At 39.8% G+C, this 15031-nt stretch overlaps 1 protein-coding gene across 1 annotated transcript in view; it reads left to right on the top strand.

The window, feature by feature from the left end:
• Positions 1 to 15031, top strand: part of ST3GAL3 (ST3 beta-galactoside alpha-2,3-sialyltransferase 3) — a gene marked incomplete in the record, with an annotated part of 186073 nt that overhangs the window by 114929 nt on the left and 56113 nt on the right. Inside the window, 1 exon segment of the mRNA XM_072419309.1 lies at positions 1690 to 1782. Within this exon segment, the coding sequence (XP_072275410.1) occupies positions 1690 to 1782 (93 nt within the window).

Below are 15031 nucleotides of genomic sequence, written 5' to 3'. Positions count from 1 at the left end.
CAGTGCTTTCCATAAATCCGTACCCCACCGCCCTGCGCATAAGCGGGGAGGTAGAGTCAGTCTGGTCAGGGAATGTAAATTATTGTCCTTTGAATCAGACAGTTCATGATGGAACAGTGTGAGCCATAAATTTGTACCAGGTTTATTTTTTGATGTTTTTATCATGATTATGAGCTTAGGAAACAAATGAAGTGAATCAGCAGGAATTTGGGATGATTTACATATGAATATATCTATGAAATTCTCCATTAGAATAGATACCACGTCCATACAGTCATAGAACAAAACAATGACACCCTTAGCAATGGGTAGAAAATTAGGGATTTTAGCTGCACCTGAATAAATCAGAATTGTATGTATAAAACATAAACCACTTTATCAATTTCAAAAAACAATAAAAATCCTAAAATTATAAAAAAATTGTTTACATATTACATATCCTAAATATAAATATATCTTTCAAATCACAGCAGTCTATAACCTACAAAATTCATCTTCTTGGTATTTTTTGTACATCAGCAAAAAGAAGTTTCCTAATGCAATTCGCAGATATACGAGTTCTTCAGTGGCAAGGAAAAGAAGGAATGTGCCAAGGGATTAATGTAAGCTTGGTGATAAAACAAACTAATTAGCATCAGAGGCAAGGTGATACCTAATGGCACCCAATATTGCAGCTGAAGCATCCACAGGACCAGGGTGCCCAGAAAACAACTGGGGCTTCCAAAAGTTGGATATTCCAGCCAAAAAAAATAGACAATATTGAAGATGGAATCCATAGACGCGTTACACTTTCTAGTCTTATCAGCAGATTCAGGATAGTGAAGGGGTTCAGAGATTTATAGGATAGGATTTAGTGGTAGATTTTGGGTCTCCCCATTTTATGATGATCGGTGTTGAAATCATAGTAGAGTCATTTTTCCTTTGACGAAAGGGTGTCCAGTTGAGGTTATTGGAGGCACTTAAATGAAGGGGGCTTTTCTGGTGGCAGAAGGGCCCAGGTACAGAGATGGACCATTTTGCCACCTTCCAAGGGTCTTGGAAAATATTTTTCTACTGCTCTTCAACTTAATATGAAGAGCTCTTTCCCGGTCTATGAAAATGTTCACCTCCGATTCTTCTCTTATCGTATGTGCCCAGATATGATGCTATTATTAGATTTTGTATTTTTGTTGTTTGATCCATGTTGATCTTTAGTACCTTTAGGGAAGGAAAATAACCATATTCCTTATTTACCTTTAATTATAAACAGGTGTACTGGTTGTGATTATGGATATAAAATTTGCTTACTGTGTATATTTTCTTAGTAGAAGTCATGTCAATAATTAGTCATTGTCTAAAGAGTTATAGTAGATAGTTTTGTCACTGAAGAATATATGAAGGGGATGGGAAGGGGGGAGCAGTCTATAATACAAAAACAAATTAATTAGGCGTATACTGTGTATTGAGATAATATTCTTAATAAAAGATAGAAATCGCGAACTGAGAAATACCAAAGGTTGGGATAGACATATATAATTAAATTTGAAACTTGTGTTGTATGGAGACTATATTATTTAATTATGATTTGTTGGAAAACGAATATTGTATGAAACATTTTATGTTGGCTTGTTTATTTGTATGCTTAAAATGAAAACTAATAAAGAAATTGAAACAATAATTAGTAATTTTCTGTTTATTTTTAATTCCCAGGCAAGCAGAAATTGCAACAAGGTACGCAAACTTCTCTGACGGCATCTGCAAACCCGGCTATGCCTCTGCAGTGATGTCTGCCATCTTTCCAAAGTAAGCCGAGCAGATTTATTTTTTATCTCTTTATTACAAAGCACAGGGATACATCACAGCACACATTTAGCTTGTATAGACTGAGGACTATCTGTTCATGTACAATTACAGATTCTTACGTTAATCGTGTAAAGTGTTTTCCCCGGCCCTTTTTAGCTGGGCGCACCACCTGGCACTTTTCAGCAACCACCTGGCTGTTTTTGGGTGGTTACTGAAATGTTGGGTACAATACAGAGGCTGCCACCCACCTACAGCTTCGTCCTATCCTTAAATTCGGGGAGAACACTGATGTTTTACAATATGATGAGCGGCCGGATGGTTTATTTATAAGGCTCTAATTGTTTATCACATTACAGTAAAATTGAACCATTCAGCTTAGTCATACTAACCGTCGTGTTAGATACTTGGATTGTTTAGCTGTATTGTCTTTCATTGTGATATAACTTTCAAGGTGCTTTCTATGATGTTGTCCTAAATCTTCCTGAACATTTTTAAAGTTATCAAGTCTCAAACATTTATATCACTTTATAGTCCCATACGCCTCGTTTTTCCATGGAAAGAAAGCACCCTTTTCTCTGATGCTTCCTTTACCTCCTCCTCTGGTGCTCTGGTGCAAAGCTTAGTAAATTCACACTCCTCATCCCAGAATTGCTTTCTGGAGGAATGGAGGGGGTCTGTCAAACCAGAGAGGGGTACCATCTAAATGCCGATTAGCAAGAGCGCTAAATTTAATTCTGGTGCTTAAATGCTATATAAAGTCATATTGAGACCCCCAACACAACTGCTGTAACATGAACAGGAGGTAAGACTAAAGAAATTATGAACACTGAAGATTTCAATAGTGTCAAGCTGGCAGCATTTCTTATTATGTGACTTTAACTTGGCTTTAGAGTTAAGGGCTTCCTGTCAGCAAAATAATTACCCGACTCTCTCCCTCCCCCCAAACCATTCATGTTTTTTCTTTATTGCCTTCATATTCATTTTCAGACTCCCTGTGTATAGCTGTGACCCTTCTATATTGTGTAACTACTCGATAATTGTTATAATAAAAATGCAAAATCTATCATGATGTCAGGGCAAGCGATGATTTCACATCTTTACACCATAAGTGTGACTTTATTATCTTTGAAGCGCTCATTCTGGCGGATGGTGTGGATAAGTTCAATGTCTGCAGATAAAAGTGCAGACGCTGCTGTATAACTTTCATCATATCTACAGCTAGAATGGCATTACATTTGTTACAAAATTTTTGTGGAAACATTAAGGTCCAAGCAAAACTTTCCCCCCTAATCAAATGATTGTTGTGTTGTGTGCAGCTGTGGACATCCCACACGTGGTTTTGGTAATGAATAAATGCGTTCCACTTTGTAGTTTCCATGGAACGCATTTACAGAAATATTTGTGGCCTTTTTTTTACTGTTCTACCACGACCACAGATTCTTCACACTGCTTTAGTTAGCTGAGATTATTTTACATTAGGGCAGCGTGGTGGCTCAGTGGTTAGCACTCTGACCTTTGCAGCGCTGGGTCCCAGGTTCGAATCCCGGCCAGGAGTCTATCTGCATGGAGTTTGCAGGTTCTCCGTGTGTTTGTGTGGGTTTCCTCCCACATTCTAAAAATATGCAGTTGGGTTCATTGGCTTCACCCCAAAATTGACCTTACATTGTGGTAATGACATATGACTATGGGGGGACATTAGATTGTGAGCTGCTTCAAGGGGCAGCTAGTCACATGACTATAGACTTTGTACAGCACTACATAATATTTCGGCACTATATAAATACTGTGTAGTAATAATATTATTAATTGGTAAATAGGGTGTTTGCATTGTGCCTGCTTTATTGAGAAGATATAGTACACAGAACAACCTACCTGTAAATGTCCTCCTGTTGGTGTTTAGATCTGTTTGGACCTTCCAGCTGTGCATCTTGTAGGTCGGTGCTCTCCACCCTTTCTCATTTTTGCTACCTGTGTGCTATGGAATGTGTGAATGAGTCTCCTTGTATTTACTATCAGACAATATATGAAGGAGATTTTGTTTCTGTTGTGTGTGACCTCTGCCAGATGCCCCCCCAGTGAGATGGGCTTCTCGCCACAATATATGGGATGGGGTGGTTCACTTCCTCCCTGGTATGTGTAATCTCATCCCAACCACCATGGCAGATATTGATCAGACCACAAACATTACGGTTCTGGGGTTGCTTTTGTCCATCCTTAGACAAAGGCTCTCTGTCATACACTGAGCGTTCCCCCCATAATGGGCATGCTATGGGAATGACGACGGATGAAGCTGATTATATCTCTTCTAACATTTTACCGTATCCGGTTAGAAAGGGGATCTCGCTCCGTTTACACACTGTAAAGAAATGCAGCTTTGTGACGGAATGTTTTCTGCTTACAATGTACATGAACACATCAGGTGACCCTGAAATGGAAACTCTGGAGGACTTTCAGTGTGTTTTATTTAGTTAGGATGAGAACTTTTAACTAAAATTCATTTTGATGGAACTTTTACATTCTTATTGTTGCATATTTTCATAATTATTATTGTTGCTGGTTATTTTTACAAGTCGTCCCTTAGTGGCCATCTATTTCAGACATACGAACTTTGCTTAAAGCCAACTTCAGACTCCCTTCAGTTTTGCACTTCCAGTGTCCCTTCCCCAGCGGTATTTTATGTTAGTTGAAGAACGCACAAATATACAGATTGGATGGTGCAGAAGCAGGGAAATTCTTCTGCTGCAGGTCCTCAGGTACAGCTTCCTCTCCAGTAAGAAGAACAGTGAGCAGCACACAAGTGACAACGGCTAATGTCACCCAAAATCTGGTGAGACCAGCCGTGCCTTAGATGATCCATATAGGTATACAGCTATTAGTCTGTAGGTACCGTAGTGCCTAGGCACCCCCAAGGAATAGGTGCACTGATATTTTTAGATGTTTAAGAATAAAAGGGATCATTTTCAGACTAATTCTTAGGCACAAATAACATTTCTGAATGTTTCTTTAACACAACATTACAAAATGTGTTTGTTTTGTTTTTTGTTTTTTTTCTTTCAAAAATAATTTAGACTGCCAGGCAAGTATGTTCAAAACACAATGCGTCCGATTTATTAAAACTCTCCAAGCCTAGAGGAGATAAGACTATCAAGGGAGAACCTGACTTGGAGAGCTGTAATTTCCCAATGTCCCTACCCTATGTATTGAAGGTCCATCACTTAGAAGGGTGACACTGTATATAGCATCAAAGTACTAGCTTATCTCTTCCATGTAAGACTTATATAGTGTCCCTAATGTGGAATATAAAACTCTGTATACATAATTGTTTATTATTATATAAAGGCACATGGAGTAACACATGTGGCCACAGTTTATTGTGTAAATGCAAAATGTTTTCAATGTTTATTTGACTAAATTATATTTATGCACGAATTGTTGAGAGATGAAGCTGCCTGCTTATGTCTGGCAGACCAAGAGTTATATATAAATATGAAGAGCGTCCCCATAAGGTACAGATGGACTTAGTGTTACATAGAGACTAGAAAAGGATGTGACTATGCAGTAGAGGTGTGTGTGTGTGTGTGTGTATATATATATATATATATAGATGGATGGCTGGGCTTTAACACCTTTCAAAGCTAAACTGCCAGAATGTCAGCTTATGATGAGCTTACACCTATAATTGCCTACAGCATCATTAACAGATTTACATTCGACCCCATCACTCTGTCTTCCACCACCAGCTTCTTTGAGGTCTGGGGTCCTTTTTCTTTGGCCATGGATATTATAACACCTTACCCATGCTTGTCGGAGTACATCTTTAGAATCTGGCATCACTCCGATCCGGTTTTACATTTGCATTGTACAGTTCTGTCTCGTCTCCCTCTGTAAAAGCCCATTTGGGCTAAACGCATCAGGAATAGAGACATATTTTGTTCTGCTTCCTTAATAAACGTTCACCTCAAAAATATTTCATTTTAGAAATACAATTGTGTAAAACCTGTAAAGCGATGCATGTAGCACATTTCCCACATGTCTATTATTAAACCAATGAATGAGTAATGCGAAAAAAAAAACTAATTTCTGGACCTCTCATTTCAGACAATTGTTTTATATTTTCTAAAAATCCAGGGGACAGCAACAAAACATTATAGGGTGCCACTCTTTGTTGGATATTTTGTATTACTCTGATCCAACTTTCCATATTACAGTGAGGACTTAGAACCCACAAAATACATTCAAATATATCATAATGGAATAAAAAATAGGGCATCAAGCTGTGATGCTTCTTTTCTAAATTTCTTGGAGTTTTAAAAGAAATCTGATGAAGTTTGCTGAGATCAGAATCAATTACTTAGTGGATCCTTCAAAGCAGACGCCTCCATTTGTCTTAAGTCCATGGGCTAACCTTCAGTTTTCTGGCCCTCCGCTTGCCAGGCTGTATTGATGTCTGGAATGTATGTCATATCAATCAGAGCGGAGTCTCATCTAACAAGACTTTAGAGGGAAACACACATTGATTCAATAGAACCATGACACATGCGTGATGGGCAGGTTGAGTTAATTCAGTTACATGCTTAATTAAAGGCGTAGCCATTTGACATGGCAATTTCCTGACGTTGTAACAATTCCATTTAACTGAAGAGAATAAACAGACCACCTTCCAGTTACAGCAGCTCCATAGGTTAAACTGTTAAATGGAAATAAATAAAAACCAAATGTGCTTTCACAAAGGCACCCCGCATCCCACACGAGATGGATGGCAACTAATGAGTGCGGGGGAGGCTGAGAATTTAGACATGTATCATCCCAAGGTTTCACCGACACATCTGCAGCCCCTGGCTCTTCTCCGTCAATGAAGGAGACATTAGGACACCAATAAGTAGGATAAAGGCCCAGTAGTTCGTATTTCCATTGCCATCTCCAGAATGGCCATTCACGGTGAATAATGAAGGTCAATAGTTCACTGAGGCACCTCCAGTAATTTAATTTAGAAAGACCTCCAATGGATATATCAATATCATCCCAGTAATCTATGCCAGTGCTTTCACAACAGTATGATAGCTCCGTTGGGAGAACAGAAAGCCCCAGACATCGATACGCTTGTAAAAGCCAAATGATCTACGGAGTTGTCTTTATTAATATGCATGGCCTTACTCTATCTATAGAAGGCATCTGTGAAGTTACAGAATATATATAAAGGAATCCATATTCAAGTGGGATCTGAGCAGAAAATAGAGCAACATTACATAGTTAAATAATAAGTCAGGTTAAAAAAAAGTCCATCAAGTTCACCCACTTAATAAACATATCCCAGATATTAAACCCTATGGACATAGTTGGCCCAGAGGAAGGAAACAAACAAAAAACCCCTCGTACAATTTGCTCCAGCAGGGGAAAAAATTCTTTACTGATCCCATGAGGCAATCAGATGTTCCCTGGGTCAACAGTTTCTGTTATCTTTACTTTAAACACTTAATCTCCAGTTATATAATCTGTGCTTCTAGAAATCATCCAGCTTTTTCTTAAAGCAGTCTTTAAAACTTGCTGAAACAAACTACTTCCTAAGGGAGCCATTTCCACTTTTTCACAGCCCTTACAGTGAAGAATCCCTTCCTTATCCGGAGCTTAAACTTCTTTTCCTCCAGATGCAAAGAGCGCCCCCTTGTGCTTTGTAATGATCTCAAAGTGAATATTATGGAAGAGAGTTCTCTATATGGACCGTTTATATATTTATACAGGGTGATCATATCCCCCCTTATACGTCTCTTCTAAAGGGCGAATAGATTCAGTTCAGCTAATCTCTCCTCATAGCTGAGCTCCTCCATTCCTTTTATTAGTTTAACTGTCCTTCTCTGCACTCTCTCCAATCCCACAATGTCCTTTCTGTGAACTGGGGCCCAAACCTGGACTGCATATTCCAGATGTGGTGTGACCAATGCTTTGTACAGGGGAGGATTATGTCTCCATCTCTGCAGTCTATTCCTCTTTTATTACAAGAAAGTACTTTACTAGCTTTAGATATTGCAGCTTGGCATTGCATGTTAATCTGACATGGTTAAAAAATACTCCCCCTGCCGCTCTCTCCGCTCCTCCAATGACCTACTAATGACTTCCTCACTCATAACCTCATCACACGCACGGTTACAAGACTTCTCTAGAGCTGCTCCAACTCTCTGGAATGGTCTCCTCGTCCTATTCGGCTTGCTCCTACTTTCTGCTCATTTAAAAGAGCACTCAAAAACCATTTTTTCAAACTTGCCTACCCATCTTCTTCTGTCAATTGAAACCATCACTACTTCCCACCATTACATATCTCCCATCCTATTGCGTGATACTTCCCTCACCTACTAGATTGTAAGCTCTTCGGGGCAGGGTCCTCTCCTCCTGTATCACTGTCTGTATTAGTCTGTCATTTGCAATCCCTATTTAATGTACAGCGCTGCGTAATATGTTGGCGCTATATAAATCCTGTTTAATAATAATAATATTAAGTCTATGATCTACCAGAACCCCGAGATCCTTTTCCATTCCTTACTCCCCCAAATGTATTCCCCCTAGACAGTATGAAGCATGCATGTTGTTACCTCCAAGTGAAGAACTTTACATTTATCAATATTAAATATAATTTGCCACTTGGCTGCCTAAACAAACAGTACATCCAGGTCTGCTTGTAGATTATAAAACAGTGAATGAACAATAAATTACAGCATTGCTCTAGTTCAGCATTTCTCAATCAGGGTTGCTCCAGAGGTTGCTGGGGAATCCATGAGCAATGAGCAATTTGTACCTATATGATCTATTTAGGCATTAAAAAACATTTGGTAAAGGGTCCAAATATTACAGTATCACATCCCTAATATTTTACATATTCACTAACAACAATTGTGGGACTTCATTGGTACCAATTAAAAATTGTTTTTTATTACACACTTTATAAAAATTAAAAACAATATCATGTACATGAAACCACATTTTAAATGTGGCTAATGGTCGTTCAGTCACGGTTTCCAACGCGTTTCGCTTTAATTGCTTCATCAGGAGGAACACTTGCTGAAGAGTCTTGTATTAGTATGCTATTTGTATGTCCAACTTGATCACAGAGTTTCAAAGAACATCAGTGCCGCATAAAAGAACATCTGAGTTTGGAAACATAGATATCAGACCACAGTGAGGGTGTGCTGCTTATATCTCTCTTACATACCACTCTGCTGCCGTATGTGTTTCTTATCCATACACCACTTTACATCCGTAGCGCCCTCTACAGCTGGCCTCGATTCTGTCCCGGCCGTCCCGGATTCTTTCTTCGTCCCAGCACAAAGGAAGCACCGGATGCCGCCATCTTCTTCTGTCTTTCTTCTTCTGCCTATATCACCCAATCTCGCACTGTGCCTGTGCCCAGTTGGTTGACATATCGCCCTCTGAATGTAAAAAAAGAGAGTCAATCTCACTGTGCATACTTATTTGCAATGCGGGGAATAGCCCCTTTTACGCATTCCCGATATCGGGCATGCACAGAAGGAGCGGCCCGAAGTCTCCTGGAATAAGTGACGTGGGTATCCCAGGAGGCTCTGCACTCCTTTTCAGTCTTTAATGCCGTGGTGGTAAAGACAGAAAAGTAGGGGCTTCCCCGTTTAAAAATAAAAGTTACGGAGGGAAGGACAAACACATTTTTTTACATCCAAGTCAATTCTAATGCTTTGCCTTCTTGCCTGTATTTTGTCTGTTCATTCTTTGCTGTTGTTTATCGCTCTACCACATGCACCCCTTCTGCTAATACCCAGGCATGGTTTGGTTATTCTGTTGGCCCACCAATGAAGCACTTTGAAGTACTGTATATTGTTAGGAAAACTTTGGATTATGGCTTTAGGTCATAACTGGGCCATGCCACTTCTTTAGAATAAATTGATTTATTCTCTGCAACTTTTGGCAGTTGCCTTGTTGACCCGAATCTGTGCACAGCTCTTCAGCTGGCAAATTGGTTTTATTCCCAGAATGGGTTGGTCAGCCTGGCAGGCTTCCATAGCCCAGAAGGGGGAGATTTAGGGACACATTACGGTTGTTACTCTTGGGATGGGAGCAGCAATGGGAAAGTCATAATTAGACTTTTTTGTAATGACCTTTCCGAGGAAAACAGACATAGAGTTCACCAGTGTCAAAGCAGTAAAAGTGTTTTGAATGTTCACAGGCCTGTGCAATAATCAAATTAGCTGTGTTTTTAGTTTACAAATTACAGTGCGACAATGTGCAATCAATAAACATTATCTTTATGCTTTTCTCTTTGCAAAACCTTGGGTCTGTGCAGAGCTATGGTCTCTTTTTCAATATTTCTGAGGAGTGTGGGAAATGGGAATCATAAGCTATGTACACGTGACCATTTGTCTCAGGCAAAAATCTACATGTGTACAGCAGTCCTCCGATATTATTTTTAATACATCATGGTGGGTTAATTAATGGCCGAGCAGGTATGACCACCGTACTTTCCTATAAATGAGAACACAGCGGGGTACCACTGGCTTGTCCTCCCTACACCTCACTCCATAGACCTGAGCAGCACACTGTTTGCCCATTCCTCAGTCTCTGGAAATGATCATGAAAGTTTGTTTCATGACATTACTCTAACATTTGTACAAGATTTTATTTCCCTGATGCCCCTTTCCTACCTTTTTGTTTCCAGCACATTCTCGAGCTGTTTGTCTTTTCAATGCAGAGGATTGTGCATCTGGTCAGGATTGGTACCAGGCATGTTTACGAATCTGACCCAACGTCATTTCCTAGATAGGTGACTGCCGGGGTTGCTTACATAACCTTAGAACAAAATATAGGGCCAGGGATTCCTGAACAAACTGTCATAAAAAAACAGAATAGATGGGATCTCTTGAGACAGATTTCTGCTCAGTTTTAGTTCTTGTTTTGGCAGCTTGGTTGCAATAAATCTAGTAATGCCATTGACTGCTTTTTAAAGAAAACTGTTAATGTCGCCCATTAAGTTCCAGATTTTCTTGTTAGGACCCCCCCTAATAATACTGTATTGATAAGCATGTGACAGGAAGAGAATGTGTAAGTTCCAGATGTACCCACTTTCTTCCGGTGACTCACTACTGTGGGTTTTCCGATGGTAATGTTTATTGCTAGAAGGAAACATAATGGACATTGCTAGGTCCGTCTGAGCAGCATGTGCACACATGTGTTTATATGTCAGAGATAAGTGAAATAATTACACATTTACAAGTTTTACTAGGAGAGTTGAACTCTGAACAGATGCTAAGATATTTGCCTAAAAATCCAGCGTCTATGCATCCGTCCCTGGCATAGTTGGTGCTGTTTGTATAAAGACACTACAAAGATCGTTTGTAAAACTGTCACCTGAAATAATCAATAATAGTCATTTAAGATAAGAATTATTGAGCATGTGTATGGAGGTTTAGATAAGCCCTTCAATCAAAGAAATGTGTAGCTTGTTATCTTTATACTCTCATGAAAAGGCAATTGCTTGCCTGGCAAACAGATTCAGTGGCATCAATGGTGACTTTCATTTTCCTAACTTCAAGGAGTCCCTTAACATACCCTTAATCTGGGTACCCAGAAAATCAGACCTGGCTACCATTACGGTGAGCCAACGACTGCCAAGACCTTGAAGCAATGACTGCCATTTAAGTGAGCCAATGACTGCCAAGACCTTGTGCCAACAACTGCCATTACAGTGAGCCAATGATTGCCAAGACATTGAGCCAATGGCTGCCATTACAGTGATCCCATGACTGCCAAGACATTGAGCCAATGACTGCCATTACAGTGATCCCATGCCTACCAAGACCCTGAGCCAACGACTGCCAAGACCTTGAGCCAATGACTGCCATTAAAATGAACCAATGATTGCCAAGACATTGAGCCAATGACTGCCATTACAGTGATCCCATGACTGCCAAGACCTTGAGCTAACGACTGCAAAGACTTTGAGCCAACGACTGCCATTACAGTGAGCCAACGACTGCCAATTCCTTGAGCCAATGACTGCCAATACCTTGAGCCATTGGCTGCCATTACAGTGAGCCAACGACTGCAAAGTTCTTGAGCCAACGACTACCAATACCATTATCCAACGACTGCAAAGACCTTGAACCCACAACTGCCAAGGCCTTTAGCCAACAACTAACAATACCATGATTCAATGACTGCCATGACCTTTAGCTAATGACTGTGAGCCAACTAGGACCTACAGCATTGTACAATGCTGTCAGTCTAACCTGTTTCATACATTGGATTTATATTTAGGCAGTTTTCAGGAACACAGGCCAAGCTAAGTGTTAGTGCTCATTCATTGTTCTGTGAGCAGGCAAAAAGCTGGTGAGGTGAACCGGTATGCCATCTAACTTCAAAAATGACTAGTGGTTAACCACAAAGTAAGGGGTATGCATTCATCATTTTAGCACACAGAGCCCTTTACACTGACAATTTTCCTTGACCTTAGGCCAAGGGAGGCAACACAACTAGCTAGATCTTTTATGGTAGGGATAAAATCATATGGACCTATAAATGTATATCAAGCACAAAGTGCTATGATGGTGCCAGAGGTGAAATGTTCCTAAAGGAGACGGACCTTTTCACATCTTCCTGCATCGGCTTCCATTGTGTCTCGGCATTTGGTCTGCAGGTTGTTGCCGAAAGGCTTGCATGTGCCTGGTACTGCAGTTAAAGGTCTTAAATGAGAGAAAATAACAAAAACAATGCACAAGGTAACTATATAACACCTGGTCACTGATCAATGTCTGAATGGAGAAATATTTTTACTTAGGGCCACCAGCCCAAAGAAGAATCACTCTCATTCTTACCCAAGTTGTGTCCTAAAGTTGTATGAAACCATGAACAAATGTACAAAGCTGACCTTGGTTTCTAGGCCCAGTAATTCCATCATAATCCTTTCTCCTTTCTGGAATGGATCGCCATGAATCAGCATTGTTCAAGTCGATGGTTCACACAGCAGCTGGATCCAGCCAAAACATTGACCAACAAAGGTCACTGTGGACCACTGCAGGAATGTGGGAAACCTCCCTACAAATTCATCGCAGGGAAAATACCTCGCCTTTTGATAGAACCATGACATATTAGGATTTGAAATAGTAGAAAAATGCATAAACTAAACAGGGAACAAAAATGTTTACTAAACATTGGAGATGGAAGAAAGCATGGGATTTGTAGACTGTGTACGCCCATGCCTTGCACCATGCTGGCTTCCTTTCCACATATTTCAGAGCTTGGAGTGAATCTACCATTTGTCTTATGACAGTAGAGAAAACATCTTTTTATAAAATCTTAGTTTTAGAGATTTAAGTGCGGTACAAAACAAACACAAAGCTATAATAACATGGAAAATTCTAAAATAAGAAAAGGAATTTGTTGTAGCTCTTCTGGATCCAAGGGCTCTTCAAAATTGGGTAACATTATTAGAAGAGCTGCTTTTTTCCAAGTAAGCAATTCAGAATTTCTTTTTATGTCAGAACTTGTTTTTATATAGTGATCTCTGTAGGGTGCTTGGGATATTTCGGTTCATGTTCTTTGTTGTGTCCAATGATAAAACCACTCACACACTATAAGAGAGTGAGAGATGTAGCTCAGGTAGGATGGGAATGCTGAGCCATATCTAGCTGTGTATACTGTTATTATTGAAGCTCAGTATTGTTGCCTTGTAGTTCAGATTGATCACCAAACATCTACAGACTTATCGGTGCTTTCCATATGCATGAGTTGGTTATCAGAACCCAGGACTATTTGGTAAATCAACGTGCATTGTAAAACCCTGTTCCAGGTTCTGTATACCAAAGGCAATTAGAGTACAGGCAAAACCTGGTAGGAAGCCAACTAATGCATAGATAGAACAATTCCCCACCTAGCCGCTCTTTTTGCTTCTCCAATAACCTACTAATGACTTCCTCACTCATAACCTCGTCACATGCACGGCTCCAAGACTTTTCTAGAGCTGCCTTGACTCTCTGGAATAGTCTTCTTCATCCTTTTCTGCTTGCTCCTACTTTCTGCTCATTTAAAAGAGTCTTTAAAAGCCAATGTTTCATCCTCACCTACCCGTCTTCTTCTGTCTCCTAAACCCTCACTACTTCCCACCATTCCATATCCCCCTCCTATTGTGTGCTACTTACCCCACCTCCTAGATTGTAAGCTCTTCTGTTCAGGGTCCTCTCCTTCTCCTGTGTCACTGTCTGTATCTGTCTGTCATTTGTAACCCCTATTTAATGTACAGCACTGCGTAATATGTTGGTGCTATATAAATCCTGTTTATTCATTTTTTATAATAATCTTCCAAGGCTCACTGGAGGTAAGTAGGTGGGAAGCAGTAAGACACATTGGGGTTGATTTACTAAAGAAGTTTAGGCTGTTCACTTATCACACTGCAAGGGATGATGAACTTCACTTAGTCTATATACTGAAAATTCACTTTGCAAAAAAATACTCAATCATGTAGTAAAAAAAAAAATGTATTTTGGATGTTTGGATGACTGAATAATACAAATATTGCTTATAGAAAGGGTACATAAATCATGTCTATTTTTTGTATACAGGTTCCTGATGATTTAATACAGTGTTTCTCAACCTTTTTAACATAGGAAACCCTTGAAATAACTTTCAGGTCTTCAGGGAACCCATTTTATAATTACTATATCCACAGCTCACAGTATATTAGTGAGAAGAATTCCTCTTACATTGCTGCCCATTGGGAAGAATGTCACCCTTACAGATAGCCAAAAAGATCCTCAGTGTCACCTAAGCTGACCTGAAAGGTACAAACTGCCCATTACTGATGGATTGAAAATGCCCAATTGCTCAATGTTCATAAAGCGACGACTTTACCCATTCAGTGAGCTCATTACAAGAACTGTAGAATGTGATTTTTAGAGGAAGGAACCCCTGGCAGCCACTGGAGGAACCTTGGTTAAGAAACACTGATACCTAGAAAGTACTGTGGGGACTTCCAATGCACCCCACAACCACTGTAAAAATTACTTCTTGTTCGGATTGTGTTTGGAAGTCATTGGGTTTGGTTTGTTGAGGTAAAATTGATGTTTTTCCCTTGGGCAGCCATTAGCCACTCTAGGCCCTTCATATATGAACAAAGTTTGGAAAGAACCGAGCAGCACGGACGAAACAAAGAATACCACTGAGGATGGTGGCACTGCTGCGTCTTGTGGGATGCTTTGAAATAAATATTTCAAGACCTGAACATTAAATTACAACTCGG

Source organism: Pyxicephalus adspersus, chromosome 8 (assembly GCF_032062135.1).
Source record: "Pyxicephalus adspersus chromosome 8, UCB_Pads_2.0, whole genome shotgun sequence".
NCBI classification, from domain to species: Eukaryota; Metazoa; Chordata; class Amphibia; order Anura; family Pyxicephalidae; genus Pyxicephalus; species Pyxicephalus adspersus.
The sequence above is the reverse complement of the archived record's forward strand: the minus strand, read 5'-3'. Positions and strand labels throughout refer to the sequence as shown.